This window comes from Jaculus jaculus, chromosome 3 (genome assembly GCF_020740685.1).
Source record: "Jaculus jaculus isolate mJacJac1 chromosome 3, mJacJac1.mat.Y.cur, whole genome shotgun sequence".
Classification (NCBI taxonomy): Eukaryota; Metazoa; Chordata; class Mammalia; order Rodentia; family Dipodidae; genus Jaculus; species Jaculus jaculus.
This window is the reverse complement of record NC_059104.1, coordinates 87,331,343-87,357,047: the sequence shown is the minus strand read 5'-3', so window position 1 is coordinate 87,357,047 and position 25,705 is coordinate 87,331,343. Positions and strand designations below refer to the sequence as shown.

The 25,705-nt window shown below is 41.1% G+C and overlaps 2 protein-coding genes across 11 annotated transcripts in view; both read left to right on the top strand.

The window, feature by feature from the left end:
* Stt3a (STT3 oligosaccharyltransferase complex catalytic subunit A) overlaps window positions 1-12,237 on the top strand; it is a 53,631-nt gene extending 41,394 nt beyond the window's left edge. For all 5 annotated transcript variants that reach the window (XM_045145552.1, XM_045145553.1, XM_045145550.1 and 2 more), the window contains 7 exons: window positions 1,472-1,627; window positions 1,838-2,026; window positions 4,743-4,859; window positions 4,956-5,058; window positions 9,478-9,666; window positions 10,575-10,690; window positions 11,690-12,237. In XM_045145552.1, coding sequence (XP_045001487.1) covers window positions 1,472-1,627; window positions 1,838-2,026; window positions 4,743-4,859; window positions 4,956-5,058; window positions 9,478-9,666; window positions 10,575-10,690; window positions 11,690-11,728 — 909 coding nt within the window. In that variant the 3' untranslated portion in view covers window positions 11,729-12,237. The remainder of the gene's footprint in view (window positions 1-1,471; window positions 1,628-1,837; window positions 2,027-4,742; window positions 4,860-4,955; window positions 5,059-9,477; window positions 9,667-10,574; window positions 10,691-11,689) is intronic.
* A 7,276-nt stretch (window positions 12,238-19,513) lies between these two features.
* Chek1 (checkpoint kinase 1) overlaps window positions 19,514-25,705 on the top strand; it is a 32,412-nt gene continuing 26,220 nt past the window's right edge. The window contains exons 1-5 of one of the 6 annotated variants that reach the window (XM_045146389.1): window positions 19,514-19,751; window positions 20,400-20,489; window positions 22,017-22,240; window positions 25,028-25,092; window positions 25,208-25,277. In XM_045146389.1, coding sequence (XP_045002324.1) covers window positions 20,425-20,489; window positions 22,017-22,240; window positions 25,028-25,092; window positions 25,208-25,277 — 424 coding nt within the window. In that variant the 5' untranslated portion in view covers window positions 19,514-19,751; window positions 20,400-20,424. Of the gene's footprint in view, window positions 19,838-20,383; window positions 20,490-22,016; window positions 22,241-25,027; window positions 25,093-25,207; window positions 25,278-25,705 lie in introns of all 6 variants that reach the window. The other 5 variants (XM_045146388.1, XM_045146387.1, XM_045146385.1 and 2 more) reach the window with 5 other exon arrangements.

The following is a 25,705-nucleotide window of genomic DNA, read 5'->3' as shown; positions in this document are numbered from 1 at the left end:
TTGTGCATGTGGGTTACGTGGGTACTGGAGAATTGAACTGGGTTCCTTTGGCTTTGTAGACAAATGCCTTAAAACCACTAAGCCATCTCTCCAATCCTAGCCCCCACCCTTTTAAAAAAGTTTTATTTATTTATTTGAGATAGAGGGAGAAAGAGGCAGATAGAGCGAGAGGTGTTAGGCTCTTTTTTACTTCAGTGGAGAATTTGAACCTTGGTAATTTTAAATGGGAGATGATATTTTGTTTTCTTAAACTCCTGGAGATATTACTGCTATTTTGTTAAAAGAGGAAGGATTTTATATAATATATGAATACAATGATTCTCATGCTGTTTTGGTCCCAAATAGTAGTTAAAGTAATATATTTCAGGGCTGGGGATATATGTCTGTTGGTAGAGTGCTTACCTAGCATACATATAGTCCCGAGTACAGTCCTCAGTGCTTTATAAACCTGATGTGCTATACCTGAAATCCCAGCACTAATGAGGTGGTGGCAGGAAGATCAGAAGTTCAAGGCCAAGGTCACCCTCAGATATATAACAAGGGTGAGACCAGTCTGGATACATGAGACCTTATTGTTAAAATACATATGTGTGTGTGTGTGTGTGTGTGTGTGTGTGTGTGTGTGTGTGTGTGTGTATGTAACCAAATAAGATGGGGCACATTTGTAGTTCCAGTACTTGGAAAATGTAGTGGCAGGAGGATCATTAGCTCTGAGCTGGAGCCTAATCTGAGCTCATAGCTAGTCCGTGTCTCAAAAACAAATAAACAAAAGTAAAGAAGTAAAAAATTAAAAAGTTGCTGGGTGTGATGGTATACACCTTTAATCCCAGCACTGGGAAGGCACAGGTAGGAGGATTGCCGTGAGTTTGAGGCCACCTTAATAGTGAATTCCAGAGTGAGAGACTACTTTGAAAAACCAAACAACAAAAAAAATTAAAAAGTGGTAGTTTATATCATTACTTAAAGACACACACATGCATACATACCAAGAGAAGAGTTTGTTTTTAAAAATATTTATTTATTTATATGTGTGTGTGTTTGTGTGCGTTGCACCAGGGTCTCTTGATGCTACAAACAAACACCAGATGCATGTGCTACTTGTTGCATATGGCTTTACATGGATGATGAGAAACTGAACCCTGGCTGGTATGCTTTGCAAACAAATTCCTTTAACTGCTGAGCCATCTCTCCAGCCCATATTGGTGGTGGTGAGGGGTGTTTATTTTGGGAGACAAAATCTTACTACTATATATATATAGCTCAGTCTGGCCTTGAATTTTTGATTCTACTACCTCAGCCTTCTGTGTGCTGAGATACAGGCCCATAGCATCACACCTGGAAGAAATTAATGCTTCTGTTACAGCTGTACCAAGTATTTCCTTTCATTGAAATGCCATGTTTGATGCCATAGTCTCTAGTGGGTTATAGTCTGCTATTTGTTTGGACTGGCCATAATTCCTGTCTCTTTTAGGTGCGCCTAATGCTAGTGTTGGCACCTGTTATGTGCATTCTTTCTGGAATCGGTGTCTCCCAGGTGCTGTCCACATATATGAAGAACCTGGACATAAGTCGCCCAGACAAGAAGAATAAGAAGCAGCAGGACTCTACTTACCCTATTAAGAATGAAGTGAGAATTAAACAACATTAGTATAGGTTTGGGAAATGCGTGTGTATGTATGTGCACATGCTCATATTTGAGTGGGGTAGTAGACCACTGTTAGAGGACGTCAGCCTCACTTTCATGCATTTCATTTATATTCCTGACTGCATGTATACAAAGCTGTTCAGTGTTGTATACATTTAGTTTGACTTAACTGCACAATTCTTTCTTGTATAGGTGGCAAGTGGGATGATACTGGTCATGGCTTTCTTTCTCATCACCTACACTTTTCATTCGACCTGGGTGACCAGCGAAGCTTACTCTTCTCCCTCCATTGTTCTGTCTGCCCGTGGTGGGGATGGCAGCAGGATCATTTTTGATGACTTCCGGGAAGCATATTACTGGCTTCGTCATAATACTCCAGAGGTGAAAATTTGGGAGGAGTGGGATTGTGGAAGTGGTGGGGACATTTGATACTGGAGTAAATCTTTAGATGGGGAGGAATTTTGAAGACATTGGAAATTTAGAAACTTAGCCTTTTTTAAAAATGTTTTATTTTATATTTGAGTTTAGAGAGAAAGGCAGAGAGAGAGAGAGAGAGAGAGGGAGGGAGGGAGGGAGGGAGGGAATGAATAGGTGTGCCACAGCCTCTGGCCACTGCAAACAAACTCCAGATGCCTGTGCCACCTTGTGCATCTGGCTTATGTAGGTCCTGGGGGATCGAATCTGGGTCCTTTGGTTTTGCAGGCAAGGGTCTTAACCGCTTAGTAATTTCTCCAGCCTGAAACTTAGTCTTAAATAAGTTTTAAAGATGAGCAGCCAGTTAATCCAGCTGTTTTTTTCTGTAGTGACTCTTAGTGAAGTACCTAGAAATTGCTTGGATCACTTTCATTGATATAATGGTGGTGGTTTTAATGAGGTAGACAATCTCAGTTAAGTACATGTCACTGTAAAAGAACACAGATTCAAGGAAAACAGCTATCACCTATAACTATTTCAAACATTTTGGGTTGTATCTTTTGAGGATTGACAGTGATCTTTTGCAATAGCTATAGAGAATAGCATTTCTGAGTAAGATATGTTGAGCCAAAAGTATCTTAACCAATAATCCCACTGAGGAAGGCCCTCAGCAGAATTGGAGTAGGGGAGAGGGGATATAAAGGTACAACCTTTATATCAAAAAAATTAAAATAAGAAATTTAAAAAAAAAACCTATCTTTTAGTATTCACCATGGAGTCATGAATTCATCAGTGAGTCTCTGTGGGGAGAGAAGGGCCGGAACAGTGCTTCAGGATACTCCTTCCCACCCTGTAGCTCTCACAGTCTTTCTGGCCCCTCTTCCACATTGTTCCTTCAGCCTTGGCGAGTATGCTATAAGTCTGTTTTTAGTATGTAGCTCTCTGTAACCTCTGGCTTTCTGCTTTGATGAGTTTTGAGTTTCCTCAGTGTTTATCTCCATCTCCAGGGGAGAGGGGATACAGGAGGGTAACACAAGTGTAATGTGACCAATATGTGATTTATTTGTACAGTAAAGTTCATAATTAGGGGCTGGGGTGGGTGATGGCTCAGAAATCAAAGGTGCTTGCTTGTACCTAGCTACCCATATAAATCCGGATGGGCACTTATTTGCAGAAGCCAGATGTCCTGGTGTACCATAAACACACACACACACAAATAAATAATTTTTTAAAAACTGTTTTAAGTGCTGGGCATGGTAGCTCACGCCTTTAATCCCAGCACTCAGGAGGCAGAGGTAGGAGGATCGCTGTGAGTTTGAGGCCACCCTGAAACTCCATAGTGAATTCCAGGTCAGCTTGAGCTAGAGTGGGGGTAGGGGGGTAGTATGTTTTTAAAAATATTTTAAGCTGGACATGTTGGCACACATCTTTAATCCTAGCACTCTGGAGGCAGAGGTAGGAAGATCAACATGAGTTTGAGGCCACCCTGAGACTACATAGTGAATTTTAGATCAATCTAGGCTATAGCGAGACCCTATCTCGAAAAATCACACAAAAAGTTTTCTTAAAGGTTTTTTGTTTGAAAAAAAAAAAAAGATTTTTTGTTTGTTTGTGTTTCAAGGTAGGGTCTCGCTGGTCTCACTAGCCCAGGCTGACCTGGAATTCACTATGTAGTCTCAGGGTGGCCTCAAACTCATGACGCTCTCCTGCCTCCCGACTGCTGGGATTAAGCACCACCAGGCCTGGCAAGCCTTTTTTTTTTTCAAAGCAGTGCTGAGAATTTGAACCCAGGGCCTTGCATGTGCTAGGCAAACACTCGACCACTGAGCCATCACCCTAGATCCCAAATTAACAATCTCTTTAATCCTTAACTAGTTTTGTAATATCACTAAAGGATGTTTAATTACTTAATGATGTTGCTGGGCATGGTTGCACACACCTTTAATCCCAGCATTTAGGAGGCTGAAGGAGGTGGATTATTGTGAGTAGAGTGAGATCCCACCTCAGAAAAATAAACAATTGCCAATTAATGATACTGCCAGGCCTATCCAACTGAAATTTAATGAAAATCAAAAGCTGGAAAATCCTCCAAATGTCAGGGCAACCATGGTTAAGATTTTGGCCAGCATCCAAATAAGAGCAAGATAGGAAAAGTTACATATTTTGAATTGGAGCTGAGAGAAGTATGTGGGCCTAGAAGTGAGGATCTGAGAACAATGGCCTCTATACCCACAACATTCCCATTAACAGTCTATACTTAAGAACCGTGCAATTGCATTACAACAAAATCTCTTTAATTAAGTGTATGATTTTTGTGTTTAGCTGCATTCATAGCTACACGTGGCACATGTGACTGCATGTAGCCCATAAACCATGGGTTGCATATGCTTGCAAGTTAGTTATTTGGCTATATTGCATTGTCCACTGGCCCTCCTGTTCCTGCATGTTTCTTTCTGTGGTCTTGGACTGAGGAATTGAGCATGCTGGGCTGTACATAGTTTGTTCTGTTTATTATATAAATGGAGGAGCAGTGCTTCAGGTTGTCTTCTTGTTAGGAGTGCATTACTGTGTAAAGAAAGGATTTATTTTTCTGGGTCTCACTCCAAACAGATTTGTACTCCTTGCATTTGATTTCTGCAAGTAAAGAAATAACTGTTGCTTCCATTTTTCATTGTTATTTCAGGATGCAAAGGTCATGTCATGGTGGGATTATGGCTACCAAATCACAGCAATGGCAAATCGGACGATTTTAGTGGACAATAATACATGGAATAATACTCACATTTCTCGTGTAGGGCAGGTAAGGTAAAGGGATCTTTTGAACGTTTGTTATGCAAGGTCTGCTGTCCATGTGGAGTCACGTGGCTTGAGGTTCTGCTTTTATTTATTTTTCTAGGCAATGGCTTCTACAGAAGAAAAGGCCTATGAGATCATGAGAGAACTTGATGTCAGCTATGTGTTGGTCATTTTTGGAGGTCTCACTGGTTATTCCTCTGATGGTAAGATACTTAATTCTATTTTTAGCTGTAGGGCATAGATTCCAAGAAAACTTGCTATCTTTCTCTGGTATTTAGAGACAGGTTCTCATGTGGCCTAAGTTGGCTTTGAACTTGTTATGTTGCCTAGGATAGACCTTGAATTCTCATCCTCCTTCCTCTGCCTCACAAGTGCTGAGACAACAAGCAAATATACCATATGTCCTTCTTCTTCTTCTTCTTATTTTGTTTGTTTTCCAAGGTAGGGTCTTACTCTAGCTCAGACTGACCTGGAATTCACTATGTAGTCTCAGGGTGGCTTTAAACTCACAGCAATTCTCCTACCTTTGCTTCCCAAGTGCTGGGATTAAATGGCTATGTCACCACGCCCATCTTTTATTATTATTATTATTATTATTATTATTATTATTATTATTTGTTCATTTTTATTTATTTGAGAGTAACAGAGAAAGAAAGAGGCAGAGAGAGAGAGAGAAAGAATGGGCGCGCCAGGGCCTCCAGCCACTGCAAATGAACTCCAGACACGTGTGCCCCTTGTGCATCTGGCTAACGTGGGTCCTGGGGAATTGAGCCTCGAACTGGGGTCCTTAGGCTTCACAGGCAAGCGCTTAACCACTAAGCCATCTCTCCAGCCCAGCTTTTGTTTTTAAATGTATAAATTTTTTGTTGACAACTTCTGTATTTATAGGCAGTAAACCATGATAATTCCCTCCCCTTACCCACTTTCCCCTTCACATCTCCACTCTCCGTCATATCCCCCTACCCCTTTGATTAGTCTCTTGTTTTGATGTCATTGTCTTTTCCTCCTAATATGACAATCTTGTGAAGGTATTGCTAGGCACTATGAGGTTGTAGATATTGAGGCCAGTTTCTCTCTCTGGACAGTTGGATTGTAAGGAGTGCTGCCCTTCCGTTGGCTTTTACTTTCTTTCCACCACCTCTCTGCAATAGACCCTGAGCCTTGGAGGGTTTGATAGAGATGTTTCAGTGCTGAGCACTCCTGTGTCACTTCTTAGCACTATGTTGCCTTTTGGGTCATCCCAGTGGTCACTGCCATCTGAAAAGAGAAACTTCTCTATCCAAAAGTGAGAGTAACATTAATATATGAATATGAACAGTAAGTGTAGTGCTTATAGGGCAATTTGATGAGCATAATACATGCATTTAGCCAGACCAGAGCAGGCTTTATACCCCTAAGGCACATGACCTTCCCTGCCATAGGCTTTTAGGTTTTCAGTACATGTATTCCCTCCCAATGAGCACGCCTCCAGTCCAGTTAGAGAGCAGTTGGTTTCCCCCAGAGCAGACATGCCACTATTGCACCTGTTTGATCATTTGTCCTAACTGGCCAAACTTGAGGCTTTAGTGTTCACTGTATTCACTGCTTATGATTTCTGTCTCCCAAAGGCTACATGCTTTCCCCAAGTTGCAGTCGGATGGTCTACAGGGAGGAGGTTTTCAGCTCAGCCCCACCTTGATTTCTTAGTGACCTTGCAACCCAGGCATGTGGAGTCTTCAGCAGTAGGGCCTTACCATTTGTTTCTGCTGGAAAACCAAAGGCTTTGGCAATAGCCTGTAATGTTTTGGAGGTAACAGGGACTTCCCTGGCCAACAACTCACTGGAAGGTATCCCATCCTTTGCATTGAAAATTTTCTAGTAACAATCTATGGCTTCTGGATGTGCCATTATCTAAAAAAGTAGGCTTTCATGTGAAAATATGTCTGGCTTCAGTTTATTAAAAATATATATATTTGTTGGTGTTATTTATTTCTTGGAGAGAATGGGTATGCTAGGGCCTCTAGCCACTGCAAGCAAACCCCAGAGGCATGTGCCATTTTGTGCATCTGGCTTACATAGGTTCTGGGGAATTGAACCTGGGTCCTTTGGCCACCTGAGACTCCATAGTGAATTCCAAGTCAGCCTGGGCTAGAGAAAGACCCTACCTTAGAAAAATAAAAACAAGCAAAAAAAAAAAAAAAACAAAAACAAAAACAAAAAAAATCACAAAAAACAAGAAAAGTTCTAAAACAATAAAAGTTAGGCTGGGCATGGTAGCACACATCTTTAGTCCCAGCACTCGGAAGGCAGAGGTAGGAGGATTGCTGTGAGTTCAAGGTTATCCTGAGACTACATAGTTAGCCTGGTTAGAGAGAGACACTACCTGGAAAAAACAACCAAACAAACAAAAGTTCAGCTGGGCATGGTGGCACACACCTTTAATTCCAGCACTCAAGAGGTTGATACAGGATAATTGCTGGGTACTAGGGAATCAAATTTGGTTAACAGCTGTGCCATCTCTCCAGCCCCCCAGTTTCATTTTTTTAAATACTTTATTTTTATTTGTTTATTTGACAGAGAAAAAACGAGCACGGTAGGGCCTCCAGCCACTGCAAATGAGCTCCAGACATGTTTGCCCCCTGTACATCTGGCTAATGTGGATCCTGGGGAATCGAACCTTGGTCCTTTGGCTTTGCAGGCAAACGCCTTAACCGCTAAGCCATCCTTACAGCCCCCCAGTTTCATTTTCTATGGACATATCTCTTTATTTGTCACAATTTTTTTTTTTTTTTTTAAGATTAAAGTGTTCTTAATTTGCCAGGTGTGGTACTGGATGTCTTTAACCCCAGCACTGGGGAGGCAAAGGTAGGAGGAGCACCATGAGTTCGAGGCCACCCAGAGAATACATAGTGAATTCCAGGTCAGCCTGGGATAGAGTAAGACCCTATTAAAACAAAACAAAACAAAACAAAACAAAATCTTTAAATTAAGAGCCTTTTTGTTGTTGTTGTTGTTTTTGAGGTAGGGTTTTACTCTAGTTCAGGCTGACCTGGAATTCATTATGTAGTCCCTGGGTGGTCTCGAACTCAGCTATCCTCTTCCCTTTGCTTCCTGAGTGCTAAGGTTAAAGGCATGAACCACCACGCCTGGAAATTTAAAATTCTTTTAAACGTTAATGTCACGGACAATATTTTTCTCTTTTGCAAGTTTTTTTTAAACGTTTTGTTTATTTCTTGTTCACTTCCTATTGAATAATTATGGAGGCCTAAAATAGATTTGATCATAATACAGATTCTCTTGTATTAAGTGTTTGATGCTTTAGCCCAAGCTAGCCATGAATGCACAAAACTCCTACCTCTGCCACAGGTATGTGCCAGTACATCTAACACTCATTGTATATTTTACTCTTAATTGCCTTAATTGGGACTAGCCATATTTGAAGGCCTTACTTAGCTACATGTCTATTGGATACTGTGTGCAATAGCTCAGTCCCAGCTAATATCTACAAATAATTTCATTTGTGACTTATGTCTGTACCAATAGCATACTTCTATCAGTTAATGATTTCTAATAAAAATGGCATGTTTTATTTTTTTTCAAGGTAGGGTCTCACTATAGCCCACACTGACCTAGGACTCACTGTGTAGTCCCAGACTGGCATTGAATTTACAGCAATCCTCCTACCTCCTTCAACCGAGTGCTGGGATTAAAGGTGTGCACCACCATGCCTTGCTCAAAAATTACATGTTTTAAGGAAAAATATTTAAAAAGATTTTTTTGTTTATTTTTATTTATTTATTTGAGAGCAACAAGCAGAGAAAGAGGCAGACAGAGAGATAGAATGGGCCAGGGCCTCCAGCCATTGCAAACGAACTCTGCCCCCTTGTGCATCTGACTAATGTGGGTCCTGGGGAATCGAGCCTCAAACTGGGGTCCTTAGGCTTCACAGGCAAGTGCTTAGCCACTACGCCATCTCTCCAATATTTTGTTCACACATTGTTTTTCCTGTTTTTTTAAAAAATATTTTTATGTATTTATTTGACAGAAAAAGAGGAAGAGAGAGAATGGGCACATCAGGGCCTCTAGCCACTTCAGACGAACTCCAGATGTGTGTACCTTGTGTATCTGGCTTATGCGGGTCCTGGAGAATCAAGCCTGGGTCCTTTGGCTTTATAGGCAAATAAATGCCTTAACTGCTAAGCCATCCCTCAGGCGCCCCACCCTTCCTTTTTTTAAAGATAGACTTTTGCTCTAGCCAGGCTAACCGACCTGGAATTCACTATGTAGTTTCTGGGTGACCTTGAACTCATGGCAGTCCTCCTACCTCTGCCTCCTGAGTGCTGGGATTAAAGGCATGTGCCACCATGCCCAGCTTTTCCCTGGTTTTAAAGTTACATGGTATAATTCTCCCTCAGTAAAATATGATAGAAAATTTCTTTTGATCCTTTCATTAGATTATTTAGATCCAGCTATATTTATGATGCAGCAGTCTTATTTTATGGTTTTTCGGGGCAGTGTCTCACTGTAGCCCAGGTTGACCTGGAAGTTACTCTATAGTCTCAAAGTGGCCTTGAACTAAGGTGTACGCCACCACGCCTAGCTCCTGATGCAACAGACTTAAGCTTTTATTTGTTTTTCTCCAGATATTAACAAGTTTCTTTGGATGGTCCGAATTGGAGGGAGCACAGATACAGGAAAACATATCAAGGAGAATGACTACTACACTCCAACTGGGGAATTCCGTGTGGACCGTGAGGGTTCTCCCGTGCTGCTCAACTGCCTCATGTACAAAATGTGTTACTACCGCTTTGGGCAGGTCTACACAGAAGCCAGTGAGTGATTCATAGTGTTAACAACATAGTGATGGTGATAGCGGTAGCTCATACAAATACCTGGACACTGCTCTATGTACCCTACATCTTAATTCATTTAACCCCCATAGCAACCCAGGAGAAACTAATATATGGTATCATCCTTTTATATTAGGAAATTAAAGTAATAATGGACTGGCTAAAATCACATGACCATTGGTAGAGTCAGGATTCAAAATTGGGTAGTCTGGCTCCAAATTCTGCACTTTAAAACATTATTTATTATGTTTCAGGAAAATTCCTGTAGAAAGGAAAGGAATAAATGGATAGAGAAAAGGGACTTTAAATTTCTTCAGGTGAATACATTGAGAGGGATTTGATCAGTTTAATTTTTTTCCTTTGGATTTTAGTTTGTTCTTCTGCCCTAGGGAGATTCTGAAGTAGGTATAGGTCTTTGGCTTCTGATAGGTTTTCTCTGGTCTCTGGAAGGCTCATTTACTAGTGTGATACAGAGGCTTAGCAGTCAGCTTGCAGGCTTAGGAGTTAGGGTGACACTTGATTTCCCTCTACCAAATGCTCTTTTCTGCAGTTGAATTAAATTGGCTGAGAAATAATAATTGATATAGAAGTGATACATGGAATTACTCTTCTGTCTTTACGAAATCAGCAAGTAGAAGTATTCTTTTTTTTTTAAGTATTTTAATTTTATGTATTTACTTATTAGAGTGGGGGTGAGGGAGAAAGAATGGATTGCCAGGGCCTCTGCCCACTGCAAATGAACTCCAGATACATGTGCCACCATGTGCATCTGGCTTACATGGGTTCTGGAGGATCAAACCTGGGTCCTCAGGCTTTGTAGGAAAGTGCCTTATGTTCTAAGCCATTTTTCCAGCCCAAGAAGTGTTCTTTTTTTTTAAAATCTCTTCTAGAGCGCCCTCCAGGCTTTGACCGTGTCCGAAATGCTGAGATTGGGAATAAAGACTTTGAGCTTGATGTTCTGGAGGAAGCCTATACCACAGAGCATTGGCTGGTCAGGATATACAAGGTGAGTGGATGTTGCTATCTTAGAAACCCAGCTTTTCTTTTTGGAGATTGGTTCTTTTGCTTCAAAAATGGACCATAACTTTCTCAAATACAGACATTTCTAGTGGCACCTGTATCTGACAAATTGCAACTGACTCAGAATTTTATGTATTTTAGATTATTTTTAGAGAGGCAGCATCCTAGTTGGCTTCCATTTTGGCAATACCTTTGTTTGTTTAGAGATGGGGTCTCAATATATAGTCTAAGGCTGGTCACTGCTTATCCCAGCTTTAAACTCATGATTCCATTTCTGTAGTTTCTGGAGTGCTGGCGTTCCAGATGTGAGCACCACATGAGGTGTAACAATACTTTTCTAGGGGGTCTTGACTGATGTTTCAGTATTAATCTGGCTTTGAAGAATAAAAGAAAAATATGTTAATATGTTTGTGTTTTTGAACTACATTTTCTGTTTACTGAGGATTTTTTTTCTTTCAGTTTTTTGAGGTAGGGTTTCACTCTAGTCCTGGCTGAGCTGGAATTCACTATGTAGTCTAAGGGTGCCCTCAAACTCATGGTAATTCTCCTACCTCTGTCTCTTAAGTGCTGAGATTAAAGGTGTGCTCCACCACGCCTGGCTGTACTGAAGAATTTTTGACAAAGCCACATGATGTTATGGAGTGTGTTACATGAGAAAATATTGAGCAGGTGTAATCCTGCATTCTCAGACTTGGGTGGCAGAGTAGGAGGATTGGAAGTTTGAAGCCAGCCTGGGCTGCATAGCAAAACCTGTCTTAAGATTGAAGCTGTTTGGGCCCTGTGAAGGATTGTTTATACTGTTTACCAGAGGTACTTTAAAAGGCTCAGCAGATACTAGCTAGTCTCTAATACGTGAAGATTTAGACACAGTGCCAAACTAGGCAACAGAACCTATTATAATCCTCCCTGCCCCAAATGAACCAGTACAAGAGCTTTCCAAAGTTGGCTTGATGGTAAATTCTAAATTGACATCTTTATGTTGCAGGTAAAGGACCTGGATAATCGAGGCTTGTCAAGGACGTAAATGTCATGCTGAGCTCTGATTTGCTTCGCACTGAGCGCGTCATATTTAGGACGCTGAAGATTTTTTTATATACAGTTGATAAGAACAGAGCCGGATAGGATTAGAATTGTCTGGAAGTTTTGCCCTAGACAGTATGGGGCTGGGTCAAATGGAATGATTTTTATAATTCTGAGCAGGTTACCAAATGAAATGCCATGGCTTTAATTTGGCCAATTAAAGGGGGGATTTTTTTTTTTAAATGTGCCTTATTTGTTTTGACTTAAACTGGCTGAGTTGAGGCATGAAAAAAATTGTGCTGGGCTGGTAGACCTTATCCATGTTCTAGTTCTATAAATGAACCAAATAGGGGCATTCTTTCTCTTCCCTATCAGGCTATCAGGAAAACTCAAGGACTAGCTCTGATTCTACATATATAAAAAACTTTGTCATACTTTCTGTATTGTGGTACCCAGTACAATGCTTTGCACATATTGGGTGCTTAATAAATTTTTATTAAATGAATAAATGTTTATGGGACCAGAGAAGTGCTATTTCTGGGAAAGGAAGGCAGCCTTCTTGTTACTATGTCTCTGTTCGTAATGTCTCTTGTTTTTAGAGGTAACTTGATTTTATAAGGACAGGAAATTGCTAGGTAGTCCTGATCTCCCAAGTATTCTTTAAAATTTTTTTTTTTAATTATTCATTGGAGGGAGGGAGGGAAGGAGAAAGAGAGAGAATGAGAATGGGTGTACCAGGGTCTCCTTCAAATGTACTCCAGACACATGTGCCACCTTGTGTATCTGTCTTACATGGATTCTGGGGTCTTTAGGCTTTGAAGGCAAATGCCTTAACTGCCCAGCCCATAAGTACTCTTGAATTAGTGAGGGTTTTAATTTTTTCAGAGCAGTAGTAAACCAAATGTTATTAAACCAGTAATTCTGAAGACTTAGTGAAATTAATACCAGTTGAGAGGAAGACACACCTCCAACATTAAGTGTACAGGTTGATGGTCTGGAGATGTCTCTGAACCAGCTTAAATGTCATTGTGTACACCTATATGAAATTTAAGTTTTCAGTACTCACACTTAACCCATGTCACAGTAGATGCCTCTTACTTCCTTCAGGCCTTGTACTAAAACTTCTGGGGCTATTCTTTTCTTTCTTGGTCTCAGCCTATTTGTTGTGTTTATATTCCACTTTAAGTTTGATTATTTGGTTTTGAAGCCTTGCTAAATATACAAATTAGAAGGGAGATGCGTTGCCATCAATAGTACCTTGACATCATTGCCAGTTTGCAAGAAAAGAGAAGCTTAAACAACTTTTAACTCCAGTGCACAAAAGTTCCATAGCTATTTCTCCCATGTCAAGATAAAGAGCTTACTTTTCAGCACAGTAGGACATTTCATGTCAACACTGATGTATATAAACTGTAAATCTTTTTTATCAAATAGTTTTATTTATTATTTGTAAGCAGAGAGAGGGAATGGACATGTCAGGGCCACCAGCCATTGCAAATGAACTCCAAATCATGCACCACTGCACATCTGGCTTTACGTGGGTCCTGGAGAATCAAACCAGGGTCGTTAGACTTTGCAGGCAAGTGCCTTAACTGTTGAGCCATCTCTCCAGCCCTGTAAATCTTTGTAAGGAGTCTTGTGTTACCTGTTTAAGAAAGCAGGAGGAATTACTTTGTTTTTAGATAGTCAAAATGATATTCAGATATGCTTGGATATACTTGATACCCTAAGGATTTACTTTCCAAGCCTATTTCTTTTCCATGTACTTCAACCATGGTTGAGGTTTATATTTAATAGATTTGATTTCCTTGTGGTAAATATGTTACTTAGTTTATACAGAATTATTCCCTAGTGGAAAGTTTATTCTGAAACTAAACATAATTAAATTAGAAATAACTAGAGTTTTCTCTGTGTTAGAAACAGGATCAGCCTTGAAGGTTTTTTTTTTTTTTTTTTTTTAATTCTGAGGGAAGATTTTGTTACTTTCCAGTCTACATGTAGCTGTGTTGAAAAAAGTGACTCACTTTTTTTTTTTGTTTGTTTGTTTTTTGTTTTTTGAAGTAGGGTGTCACTCTAACCCAGGTGACCTAGCACTTACCCTTTAATCCCAGCCGGCCTTGAACTGACAGTGATCCTCCTACCTCTGTCTCTGGAGTGCTGGGTTTTAAAGATGTATGCCACCACACTCTGCTCACTTTTAGTTATAATGCACAATATTTAAAAAAAAAATTCAGAGACCAACAATGGCTTCCATTCACCCTTTTCCCCCAGGACTGTTCTCAGTTTTACTGCTTGCCTCTTAGTCATTAAATTGCTTGCTTGGTTTAGTTACATCTTGTAGTACATTTGGTGTTTCTGTTTTTGTCATCATTTTTTTTTTTGAGTTCTGGGGATAGAAATGGGACTTAGGACTTTATCACCATTTTTTTTATCTTGGGACACATTTATTTATTTTAAATATTTGCATACATGTTTGTATGGGTGTGCCAGGTTTTCATGCTTCTGCAAATGAACATTAGATACCTGGGCCATTTTTCCATCTGGCTTTACATGGGTCCTGAGAAAATAAATGTAGGCCTGCAGACTTTGTAGGCAAGTACCTTTACCTGCTGGGACATCACAGCCCCTACGGTATTAATTTATGTATTTAGTTGGCTTTTTGAGGTAGTGTCTTTCTTACTCTACTCCAGACTGACCTGGAATTCACTGTGTAGTCTCAGGGTAGTCTCACAGTCTCCTACCTCTGCCTCCACAGTGCTGGGATTAAAGGCATGCACCACGACTGGCATTTTTTTTTTTTTCTTTTCCCAATTTATTTGAGAGAGTGAGAGCAAGAGAAAGAGGCAGATAGATGGATAGATAGAAAATGGGTGCACCTGGGCCTTCAGCCACTGCAAATGAAGCGCAGATGCATGCGCTGCTACCTTGTGCATCTGGCTTTATGTGGGATCTGGGGGATTGATTATGGGTCCTCTGGCTTTGCCAGCAAGTGCCTTAACCATTAAGCCATTTCACCAGCCCTCATTTTGTTTATTTACTTAATAATTTTATTTTTAAATTAATATATATTTAACTTTTTAAATTACAACTTCAATAATTGTAAACAATATCCCATGGTAATTCGCTCCCTCCCCCCACTTTCTCTTTTGAAAAAAATATGTTTTTTGGTTTTTTGAGGTACGGTCTCACTCTAGCTCAGGCTGACCTGGAATTCACTATGTAGTCTCAGGGTAGCCTTGAACTCATGGTGATCCTCCTACCTCTGCCTCCCAAATGCTGGGATTAAAGGCATGTGCCACCACACCTGGCCTGAAAAAAAAAAAAAAAGTGTGTGTGTGTGTGTGTGTGTGTGTGTGTGTGTGTGTATTTATTTATTTCTGAAAAGAGAAAGTTCTGTAGCCAAAAGTGAGAATAGCATTAATACATGGGTATGAACATTAAGAGAAGTGCTTACTGGGAAGTATGGTGAGCATAGTATATACTTGTAGCCAGACAGCAGCAGATGCTACACTCCTATGGTTCTTGACTACCCCTGTTGTAGGTTTTCATTATCAGGGATATATTCCCTCCCATGGCTTCCCCCATAACAGACGTGCCACTATAGCACCTGTTGGCTCATTTGGCCTGGCTGGCCAAATATAAGGCTTGCAGTGTCCACTGTTGAACTGTATGCAGCATGGCATTTTCCAGCTTTCTGTCAGCTGGTCTACATAGAAGAGGTTTTCAGCTCTGCAGCAGTGTTTCTCAGCCCAAGTATGCACAGTCTTCAGCAATAGGATCTTATCATCTATTCTTGGTGGGAAACCAAAGGCCTTGTCAATGGCCTGTAACATTTGGGGGGCATTAGGGACCTCCCTGGCCAACAACTCACTGGAAGGTATCCCATCCATGGCCCTGAAAATTTTCTAGTAACAATCTATGGCTCCTGTGTGTTCCATTGGGGTCTGGACTTTTTTAGTTGGGAGATTTTTATAACTACTTGGATCTCTCTACTTGTTATAGGTTTATTTAAATGGTTTTTCTCATGTTGATTTAATTTTGGTAGGTCATATTAACCAAGGATATCATCCATTTCTTTCAGATTTTCAAACTTCGAGGCATATATATTCTTAAAGTATGTCCTTATAATTTTCTGAATTTCTTTGGTATCTGTTATAATGGTGCCTTTTTCCTCTCTGGTTTTATTAATTTTTGTCTTTTTCTCTTCTGGTCAGATTTGCTAAGTGTTTATCAATGTTGTCTATCCTTTCAAAGAACCAATTCTTTGTTTCATTGATTCTTTGGATTGTTTCTTCTTCTTCTTCTTCTTTTTTTTTTTTAAGGTAGGGTCTCACTATTCCAAGCTGACCTGGAATTCACTGTGTAGTTTCAGGGTGGTCTTGAACCCTATCTCTGCCTCCCAAGTGCTGGGATTAAAGGTGTGCGTCACCACACCTGGCTTGGATTGTTTTTTGTTTTGATTTCTATTTCATTAATTTCTGCCCAAATCTTTACTGGTTCTTCCCATCTATTAATTTTTGGTTTGCCTTGTTTTTCTTTTCCCAAGTCCTTAAGATGAAGCATTAAAGTGTTTACTTGTGAACTCTCTTAATTTCCTTTTTTTTAAAAATAGAATTATCTTTGTTTTTTCAGTTATCCTATACTTTTTGAGGTTTGCTTTGTGTCCTAATATATGGTCTGTTTTAGAGAATGTTCCATGGGCTGCTGAGAAAAATGTATATTCTGCAGCATTTGGATGGAATGTTCTGTAGATATTTGTTAGATCCATTTGTTCCATGACATCATTTAATTCAGATGTCTCTGTGTTTATTTTTTGCTGGGATGACCTGTCAAAGCTAACCACGGAGCTTTACTGCGGAAGCCCCCTGCACCGGATGGAGGCGCCCCCATCCGCCTATGCCTTGCGCACTGCCACATTATTATTACTTTTTACTTTTTTCCTTTTTTTTTTTGTTTTTTCGAGGTACGGTATCACTCTGGTCCAGGCTGATCTGGAATTAACTCTGTAGTCTCAGGGTGGCCTTGAACTCACGGCGATCCTCCTACCTCTGCCTCCTGAGTGCTGGGATTAAAGGCATGTGCCACCATGCCTGGCAACTTTTTTCCTTTTCTTGAGCTAGGGTTTCGTGTGGCTTTTAAACTGGCCTTGATATTGATAATGTGGCCATGAATCAATCCTCCTGCTTCCATCTGAATACTAGGATGGTTTTTCATCAGTCATACAGGAACTGCATGATCTAAAAAACTTTCATTACAGAATTCTAAACTGACATCAAGGTTTAAAAACCACATGTAGGCTGGAGAGATGGCTTAGCAGTTAAGGCGCTTTCCTGCAAAGCCTAAGGACCCAGATTTGGTTCTCCAGGTCCCATATAAGCCAGATGCACATGGTGGCGCATGCCTCTGGAGTTTGCAGTGGCTAAGAGCCCTGACGTATCCATTCTTACTCTCTCCCTGTCTCTAATAAGAAAATAAAATGAATCTTTAAAAACTACACATAGGCATTTGTAGGTGTTTCACTCTTGATTTTTAAATTTTTTAAAAATACTATATTTTTTATTTGAGAGAGAGAGGAAGAGGCAGAGAGAAATAGAAAATGGGCGCACCAGGGTCTCCAGCCATTGCCAATGAACTCCAGACACATGCACCCCCTTGTGCATCTGTCTTACGTGGGTCTTGAGGAATTGAACCAGGGTCCTTAGGCTTTGCAGGCCAGCACCTTAACCAGTAAGCCTTTTCCCCAGCCCTAAAATATTTTATTTCTATTTATTTATTTGAGAGAGAAAAAGGAAGGGGGGAGAGGGAGAAAATGAGAATGAATGGGCTTGCCAGGGCCTCCAGCCACTACAAAAGAACTCTACATGTGTATCACCTTGTGCATCTGGCTTACGTGGGTCCTGGGGAATCAAACTGTGGTCCTTTAGATTTGCAGGCAAGCGCCTTAACCACTAAGCCATCTGTCCAGCCCTCACACTTGATTTTTTTTTTTTTAAAGCATTTTTATTTATTTATTTGAGAGCGACAGACACAGAGAGAAAGACAGATAGAGGGAGAGAGAGAGAATGGGCGCGCCAGGGCTTCCAGCCTCTGCAAACGAACTCCAGACACGTGCGCCCCCTTGTGCATCTGGCTAACGTGGGACCTGGGGAACCGAGCCTCGAACCGGGGTCCTTAGGCTTCACAGGCAAGCGCTTAACCGCTAAGCCATCTCTCCAGCCCTCACACTTGATTTTTGACCCTTTGCATTTTTTAGTATTTTATTTATTACAGAGAGAGATCGAGAGAGAGAGAGAGAGAGAGAGAGAGAGAGAGCAAGCAAGCGAATGGGCTGAGCACGCCACAGCTTCCAGCCACTGCAAACGAACTCCAGATGCATGTGCCTCCTTGTGCATCTGGCTTATGTGGGTCCTGGGGAATCAAACCAGGTCCTTTAGCTTTGCAGGCAAACGCCTTAACCGCTAAGCCTCTTCTCCAGACCTTATTTTGCATTTTTAAAACAGATGTGTTGGTGGTATGAATGTAGCTCAGTGGTAGAGCACCTGGCTAGCATGCCCTAGGTTTGATTCTCAGCATTGCAAAACAAAACCCTGATGTGTCTCTGTAACCCGTATTACTTTTATTAGTACCACAGTAGTAATGCTGAATATATATGCCCATTTTGACGACAACATTTAATGGAGGTGGCCTTGCCTTATATCCCAGTCCTGTTTACCTATGGCAGTTTTTCCTTTTTCGAGGGGAGGGGAAGGGGAGCTGTGTACATACTAGGCAAGCACTCTGCCATTGAACCACATCCCTAGCCCACTTACACCAGCATTTAACACCCCTCTCCTTTTTAAATGCAAGGCCACACTAGCCCAGACTAACCTGCAACCAGTTATATAGCTTATGGTAGGCCCCAATAAGCATTCCCAGCTTTTATTTTATGGAGATAAGGTCTTGCTATGTAGCCTAGGGTAGCCTCAAACTCCGTTGCTCCTGCTTCAGCCTCCTGAGTTCTGGGAGTACAGGTGTGGGACATACACTTTAAGAATGAGAAAGCTGGGCGTGAAAGATGGCTTAGCGGTTAAGTGCTTGCCTGTGAAGCCTAAGAACCCAGGTTCGAGGCTCGGTTCCCCAGGTCCCACGTTAGCCAGATACACAAGGGGGCGCACGCGTCTGGAGTTCGTTTGCAGAGGCTGGAAGCCCTGGCGCGCCCATTCTCTCTCCCTCTGTCTTTCTCTCTGTGTCTGTCGCTCTCAAATAAATAAAAAGAATGAGAAAGCTGGTAGACCTAAGTTCGACAGAGCTGCTCTTCTTTCTGAAGGCTAAGGCTGAACCAGTATTTTGGAACAAACAAAATTGGTAACCCTGGCATGACCTCGACTTAAAAAAAAACATGTATTCTGGAGATCTGCTTGTCTGGTGGTGTGGTCATTTTTGAATCCCCTTTTTAGATTTTTATTCAAGGGTCTTGGTCTCCCTTTGAAGATCAGAGCCCAGCTGGTCTTTAACTTGCCTATCCTCCTGCCTTTCAAGTGCTGGGATCACAGGCTCTGCTCTCCTTCCATCCTTTTAACAGGATCAATTACCAACAGCTGCGGCCACCTCCTCAGCTCGTCTTCAGGTGCAGCATACTGTTTGCCGACCACTTTGCGGCTTTTACTGGGCTTGAGCATCACAACCCTGCCAGGCAGCTGAGCTCACGGGCTGGAGGGTTTATGTAGATCGTGCAGCCTTTTCCTGCTAACACGTTCCCAGCAACCCAGTCCGCTGGAGCTTCGGCTTCGCCAGGGATGATAATTTACAAATCTCTTCGGGCAGTATCTGTCCGGACCACAAAGGAAGCCCATGTCCGGAACTGCTCAGTATGGAGCTGGTGGGGGAGGGGAAGGTCGCCTCAATGCGCAGGTCCGCTGGATATTCGGTACCGCGCGACGCTTCGCTTTACGGCAAGGGTGAGAACTTGCGACATCATGACGCAAGCAAGTTTTGGCGGGAAAAGCGCTTCATTTGGATTCCTGTGGTGGTGCACAAAGGATAGCCAGGTGAGAAGAATAGCCAGGACGGTCGGTACGGTGGGATGGGACAGTGGCGGAGGACGTGGAGGTCTATATTGGCTTGGAGGAGCACGGTAAGGGGTCATCATAGCGAGCGGAGAGGGGAGGCCCTCCGGCAGAGCGGCAGTTTTGGAGTGTGGGATAGTAGAGTCAGGGTCTCCTTTGTAAAGCGACGACCCGAGAAAGGACCTGTTGCTGGCCTGTAAGCCTTCGAGGTCCCAGGCTCTTCTTCCGCTTCTCGGGGCATCTTGGCCCCGCCCCGTTCCTCCGGGCAGTCGGGGCGCGGGGCGGTGGGGTTGGAACTGGAAATGAGTCAGTGGGAGGAGGGGCTGGGAGGCCGGCGCCCTCGGTTGCCCGCTGGTCACCTCCCCTCTCCTCCGCAGCCCTTCACCTGGCTGCCCTGGGATGCCGGCTCCTTACTAGTGTTACATTTCGCGGGAGGGCAGATTAAGTCCTCGGTGTGCGTGGGCATGCCACTGTGACTTACCGCTACAAAATGACTCAATTTAGGCATGTGATTTAGACTTGTATGAATATGGAACTAAAGTTTTGGGGAATCATGGCAAGTGGGTTTACAGGTGATCGGAGTTGACACATACCCCTCACTCGTATTTTCTGAGATCTTGCCTCTTACAGCCTAGCCTCTGTGCTTGGTGGAGCCATGGCAGTGCCCTTTGTGCAGGACTGGGACTTGGTGCAAACCTTGGGAGAAGGCGCCTATGGAGAGTGAGTTCGAGCCCTAGTTTTATCTTTCCTTCTTGCTTGCTTTAGTTTTTCTGTTGTTGCCCAAGTATGCATTTTGAATTGGTAAGCCAAGACTGATAGCACATAAATTTAAATATTCCCCACCCGCCTTTTTTTTCTCCCCCTGTTGTTATGATACTGGGAATCAGGACCTTGCACATACTAAGCAAATACTGACCTATATTTTCAGCCCCTATTAAAACAGATGTCTGTTCTTTTTCTTTTGTTTTGATACAGGGTCTTGTTAAGTTGCCTAGGTTGGCCTAGAATTTGTTAGTCTCCCAAGTAGCTGAGATTATAGGCCTGAACCACCAGGCACTTGCTTTTATTTTATTGATTGATTGTAAAGAATTAATAAAGACGTTTCTCCAACAAAACACTTAGCCTTGTGATTTAAGCCTAGTGACTAAATGAGCAAATGAATAGTCTTTGGAGACATTCTAACCTGGTTTCTGATCTTCACTTTATCAGATACTGGCTTGTTTTGTGATCTTGGGCACATAGTCTAATGTCATAGTGTGCCTCCTTATCTGTAGGATAGTGATGATGGTACCTACTCAGAGGTGCTTAAAATAATTACCATAGGCATATATATAGTGTGAGATTAATAAATGAAAGTGGGGAAATGCTGTTGAATGAGTAGATTATGTGTGTAAGTGATGTGATCTAGGATTGCTGTTATCTCAGTTTGGTTAATTTTATCAAGCACTTGTTAAATGTCTTAGATGCACAAGATAACTACATTTTTGGAGTATAAGCTATAGTTCTCATTTCCTTTTCTTTGAGAACATAGTAGAAATGATTTCCTTTTCCTTGGTGGAGAAATTAGTAAAGGTAAAACAGTTTTGGATATGTCATATTTACTTAGTTTTTTTTTTTTTTTTTGTGGTAGGGTTTTGCTCTAGCCCAGGCTGACCTGGAATTCCCTATGTAGTCTCAGGCTGGCCTTGAACTCATGGTGATCCTCTTACCTCTGCCTTCCAAGTGCTGGGATTAAAGGCATGCACTACCATGCCTGGCTTGAATTTACTTTATTATTTACTTATGAGAATGCAAATAAACTCCAGATGCATGTGCCACTTTCTGCATCTGACTTTATGTGGGGATGGGGAAATTGAACCTGGGTCCGTTGGCTTTGCAGGCAAACGCCTTAAGTGCTAAGCCATCTCCCTAGTCCTGAAGTTTTTTGTTGCTTGTTTTTGTGGTAGTTTCTCACTTTGTAGCCCAGGGTGCCCTTGGCCTTGGATACTGCTGTGCAAATGCTTCCATCTTGCTGTCATTACAGACATAAGCCACTTATCTTTTGAAGTTTTAAGAGAAGTAGACTTCAGATGTCAGTGTTATAACTCTTCCTTTTTCTTTTTCTACTTTTTTTCTTTCTTTCTTTATTTTATTTATTTTAAATTTTTATTAGCATTTTCCATGATTATAAAAAAATATCCCATGGTAATTCCTACCCCCCCCCCCACTTTCCCCTTTGAAATTCCATTCTCTTCCTTTTTCTTTTAGAGTTCAGCTTGCTGTGAATAGGATAACCGAAGAAGCAGTTGCAGTGAAGATTGTAGACATGAAGCGTGCCATAGATTGTCCGGAAAATATTAAGAAGGAGATCTGCATCAATAAAATGTTAAATCATGAGAATGTAGTGAAATTCTATGGTCATAGGAGAGAAGGCAATATCCAGTATCTATTTCTGGAGTACTGTAGTGGAGGAGAACTTTTTGATAGAATAGGTATGGAAAACATTTAAGATACTTATTTCAAACAAGTTTCTTTTATTTTTCTTGTGACATTGGGAATCAAACCTAGGACCTTTGCATTGGTTAGTCAAGTGCTCTACTGTCAAACCATATTCCAAACTATATTTTCAATCCTACTTATTTATTTGAGAGAGAGTAAATGAGAGAGAGAGAGGAAGAGGCAGATAGAATGGGCACATCAGGGCCTCTAGCCACTTCAAACAGACTCCAGATGCATGTACCACATTGTGCTTCTGGCTTTCATGAGTACTCAGGAATCAAACCTGGGTCCTTTGGGCTTTGCAGGCAAGTTCCTTAACTGCTAAACCATCTCTCTAACCCTGTATTTTCAATTTTAGTTAAGCAATTAGTTCTTTTGTGTATGTATATGTGTGTGTATATATATATATATATATTTTTTTTTTTTTTTTTTTTTTTTTGAGGTAGAGTCTCGCTGTGGCCCAGGCTGACCTGGAATTCACTATTTAGTGGTTCTCCTCAATCCTAACTGCCTCCCAAGTGCTGGGATTAAAGGCATGTACCACCACTCCTGGCTTAGGCTTTTGCTTGTTTTGAGTTGATTATGCAACAGTGTAATTAGAATAATTATCTTTTTATTTACAACTTGTACTAATTCATGAAATAGAATCACTGAAAGAAATTCAAGTTATATTAGTAATAAATTTTTTTTTGGTGGTTTTTCGAGGTAGGGTTTTACTCTTGTCCAGGCTGACCTGGAATTAACTATGTAGTCTCAGGGTGGCCTCAAACTCACGGCAATCCTCCTATGTCTGCCTCCTGAGTGCTTGGATTAAAGGCATGTGTCACTACGCCCGTCCCAGTAATAATTTTTTGAGGTAGGGTCTCACTCCAGCCCAGGCTGATCTGGAATTCACTATGTTGTCTCATGGTGGCCTTGAACTCATAATGATCCTCCTACCTCTGCCTCCTGAGTGCTGGGATTAAAGGTGTACACCACCATGCTTGTGATTTTGTTTTATAAGCTAGTTTTGTGAGAAAGTCTCATAAATGTAATACATCATTTGCCTATGTACTTTTTTCATTTTAGATGTTCTAGTTACATGCACTTATTGCATGTGTTTACAGATAAAATAATAGACTTTTATTTTTCCTTTAAGAAAAATAATTTTGAATTTCCTAGGGTTGCCCATATATAATTAAGTAAACTCTGTAGGTTTACTAATTATTCTGTATAGATTTAAAAGCATGACAGACTGAATAGTACTGAACAGTAATAATGATACCATGGATCTAAGTTTATTGTTATTAACATTTTTTATTTTATTTTATTATTTGAGAGAGAGAGAATGAATAAATGTGCATGCTTGGGCCGCCAGCCATTGCAAATGAACTCCAGATACATCTTGTGCATCTGGCTTACATGGGTCCTGTGGAATTGTACCTGGGTCATTAGGCTTCATAAGAAAGTGCCTTAACCTGCTAAGTCATCTCTCCAGCTCAACATATATATACACACCTAGTTCAGGCTGACCTGGAATTCACCATGTAGTCTCAAGGTGGCCTCAAACTCACAGTGGTCCTCCTACCTCTGCCTCCCGAGTGCTGGGATTAAAGGTGTGCACCACCATGCCTGGCTTCAACATATTTAAAAAATATATATTTATTTATTTGTATGCAGAAAGGAGATAGAGAAAATGGGCATGCCCGGGCCTGTAGCCACTGCAAACAAACTCCAGACACATGGGCCACCTTGGGCATCTGGTTTACATGGATACAGGGGAGTTGAAACTGGGTCCTTATGCTTCCCAGGCAAGTGTCTTAACCAGTAAGCCATCTCCAGCCCCAACATACTGTTTTGAGACAGAGTCTTGGTATGTAGCCCAGGCTGTTCTCAAACTTGTAATCTTCCTGCCTCAGCCTCCTGAGTCCTAGAATTATAGCTGTGTACCACTACATGTGCTTGGCTATGAATTTTTTATTTAAACAGGATTTTACTATTAAATAGTAACCACTAGAATCTCTAATGCTGATTTTTGAGTTGAGGAATGAAAGGAATCAATAATTGAGGGTTAGAAAGATGGCTTAGCTGTTAAGATGCTTACCTACAAAGCTGAAGGATCCAGGTTTGATTCTCCAGTACTTATAAGCCAGATGCACATGGTGGCACACGCATCTGGAGTGTGTTTGCAGTGACTAGAGGCCCTGGCATGCCCATTCTCTCGCTCACTGCTTCTTTTTTTTCTTTCTCAAATAAATAAATGAAAATAATTTTTTTTTAAAAAAAGAATGAATGAGAGACCAAAAGATAACTGACAGTAGAGCACTTCTAAATAAAATGTTTCCTGAAGGAATTGAAAAGGCACTCATGTCTTTGTAGTCTGAATATGATTTAAATCTGATAAAATACTGAAATTGGCTTAGGCAGTAATAGACTTTTTCATTGATACTAATATTTTAGCACTGGGAAGGATAGGGTTGTGAAGAATTGTAAGAAAGGAAACCCAAGTAGGTTAGGGTTAATATAAGCAAAATAGAAGTTTCCAAGGCATACTTTGTATTCTTGGTTTGGATGATAATTTTTATTTTTAAAATTTTCCTGTTACGTTAGTTTTTTTTTTTTATATATAAGGAATGGGAAAATGTGAGTTATTAAGTAATGTATTGCTATTGAACTTGAGTCTTGTCTATAGTATAAGTTTCTGTTTGATTAAGTACCATTATAGGTGTCTAGACAGGAATTGTTATATGGTTGGTGCCTGATTATATTTTTCAACAAACTATTATAATTAATTCTTACAGAGCCAGACATAGGCATGCCTGAACAAGATGCACAGAGGTTCTTCCATCAACTCATGGCTGGGGTGGTAGGTACAGTCTGAGCCATCTGCCCAGCTCCTGAGCTGCCTCTTTTCATTTTACTTAAAATCCTTAACTATAAATAAAGTGTCAAATTCTTGTGGGTCTCTGTCCTCCCCTTAGGTTTATCTGCATGATATGGGAATAACTCACAGGGATATTAAGCCAGAAAATCTTCTCTTGGATGAAAGGGGTAAGTTTAGCATTTTGTTACTGTTTTCATATAGGTCTGATCAACATTTTCATTTTATTGAAATTTCAGGACAGAAAGATCTGAGAAGTCAAGGAAGTTTGGGAGCTTCAGTATACTTGGACTTCACAGGGTTTTCATGATGTAGTTGTGGATGAGGTAGAGAAATCTGACTTAAAACAATGGAAGTTCATTTGGCCTCGAACTCATAGCAATCCTCTTGCCTCTGCCTCCTGAGTGCTGGGATTAAAGGTGTGTGCCACCATACCTGGCTAGAACAACTTTGTGTATACATGTATGTGGGTATTCATGTGTATGCATGCACATATGCCATCGCATACATTTGGAGGTCAAAAGAGAACTGTGTGGTGCTGGTTCTTGCCTTCTACTTTGTTGAAGGCAAGGTCTCATTGTTTACATTGTTCATTGCC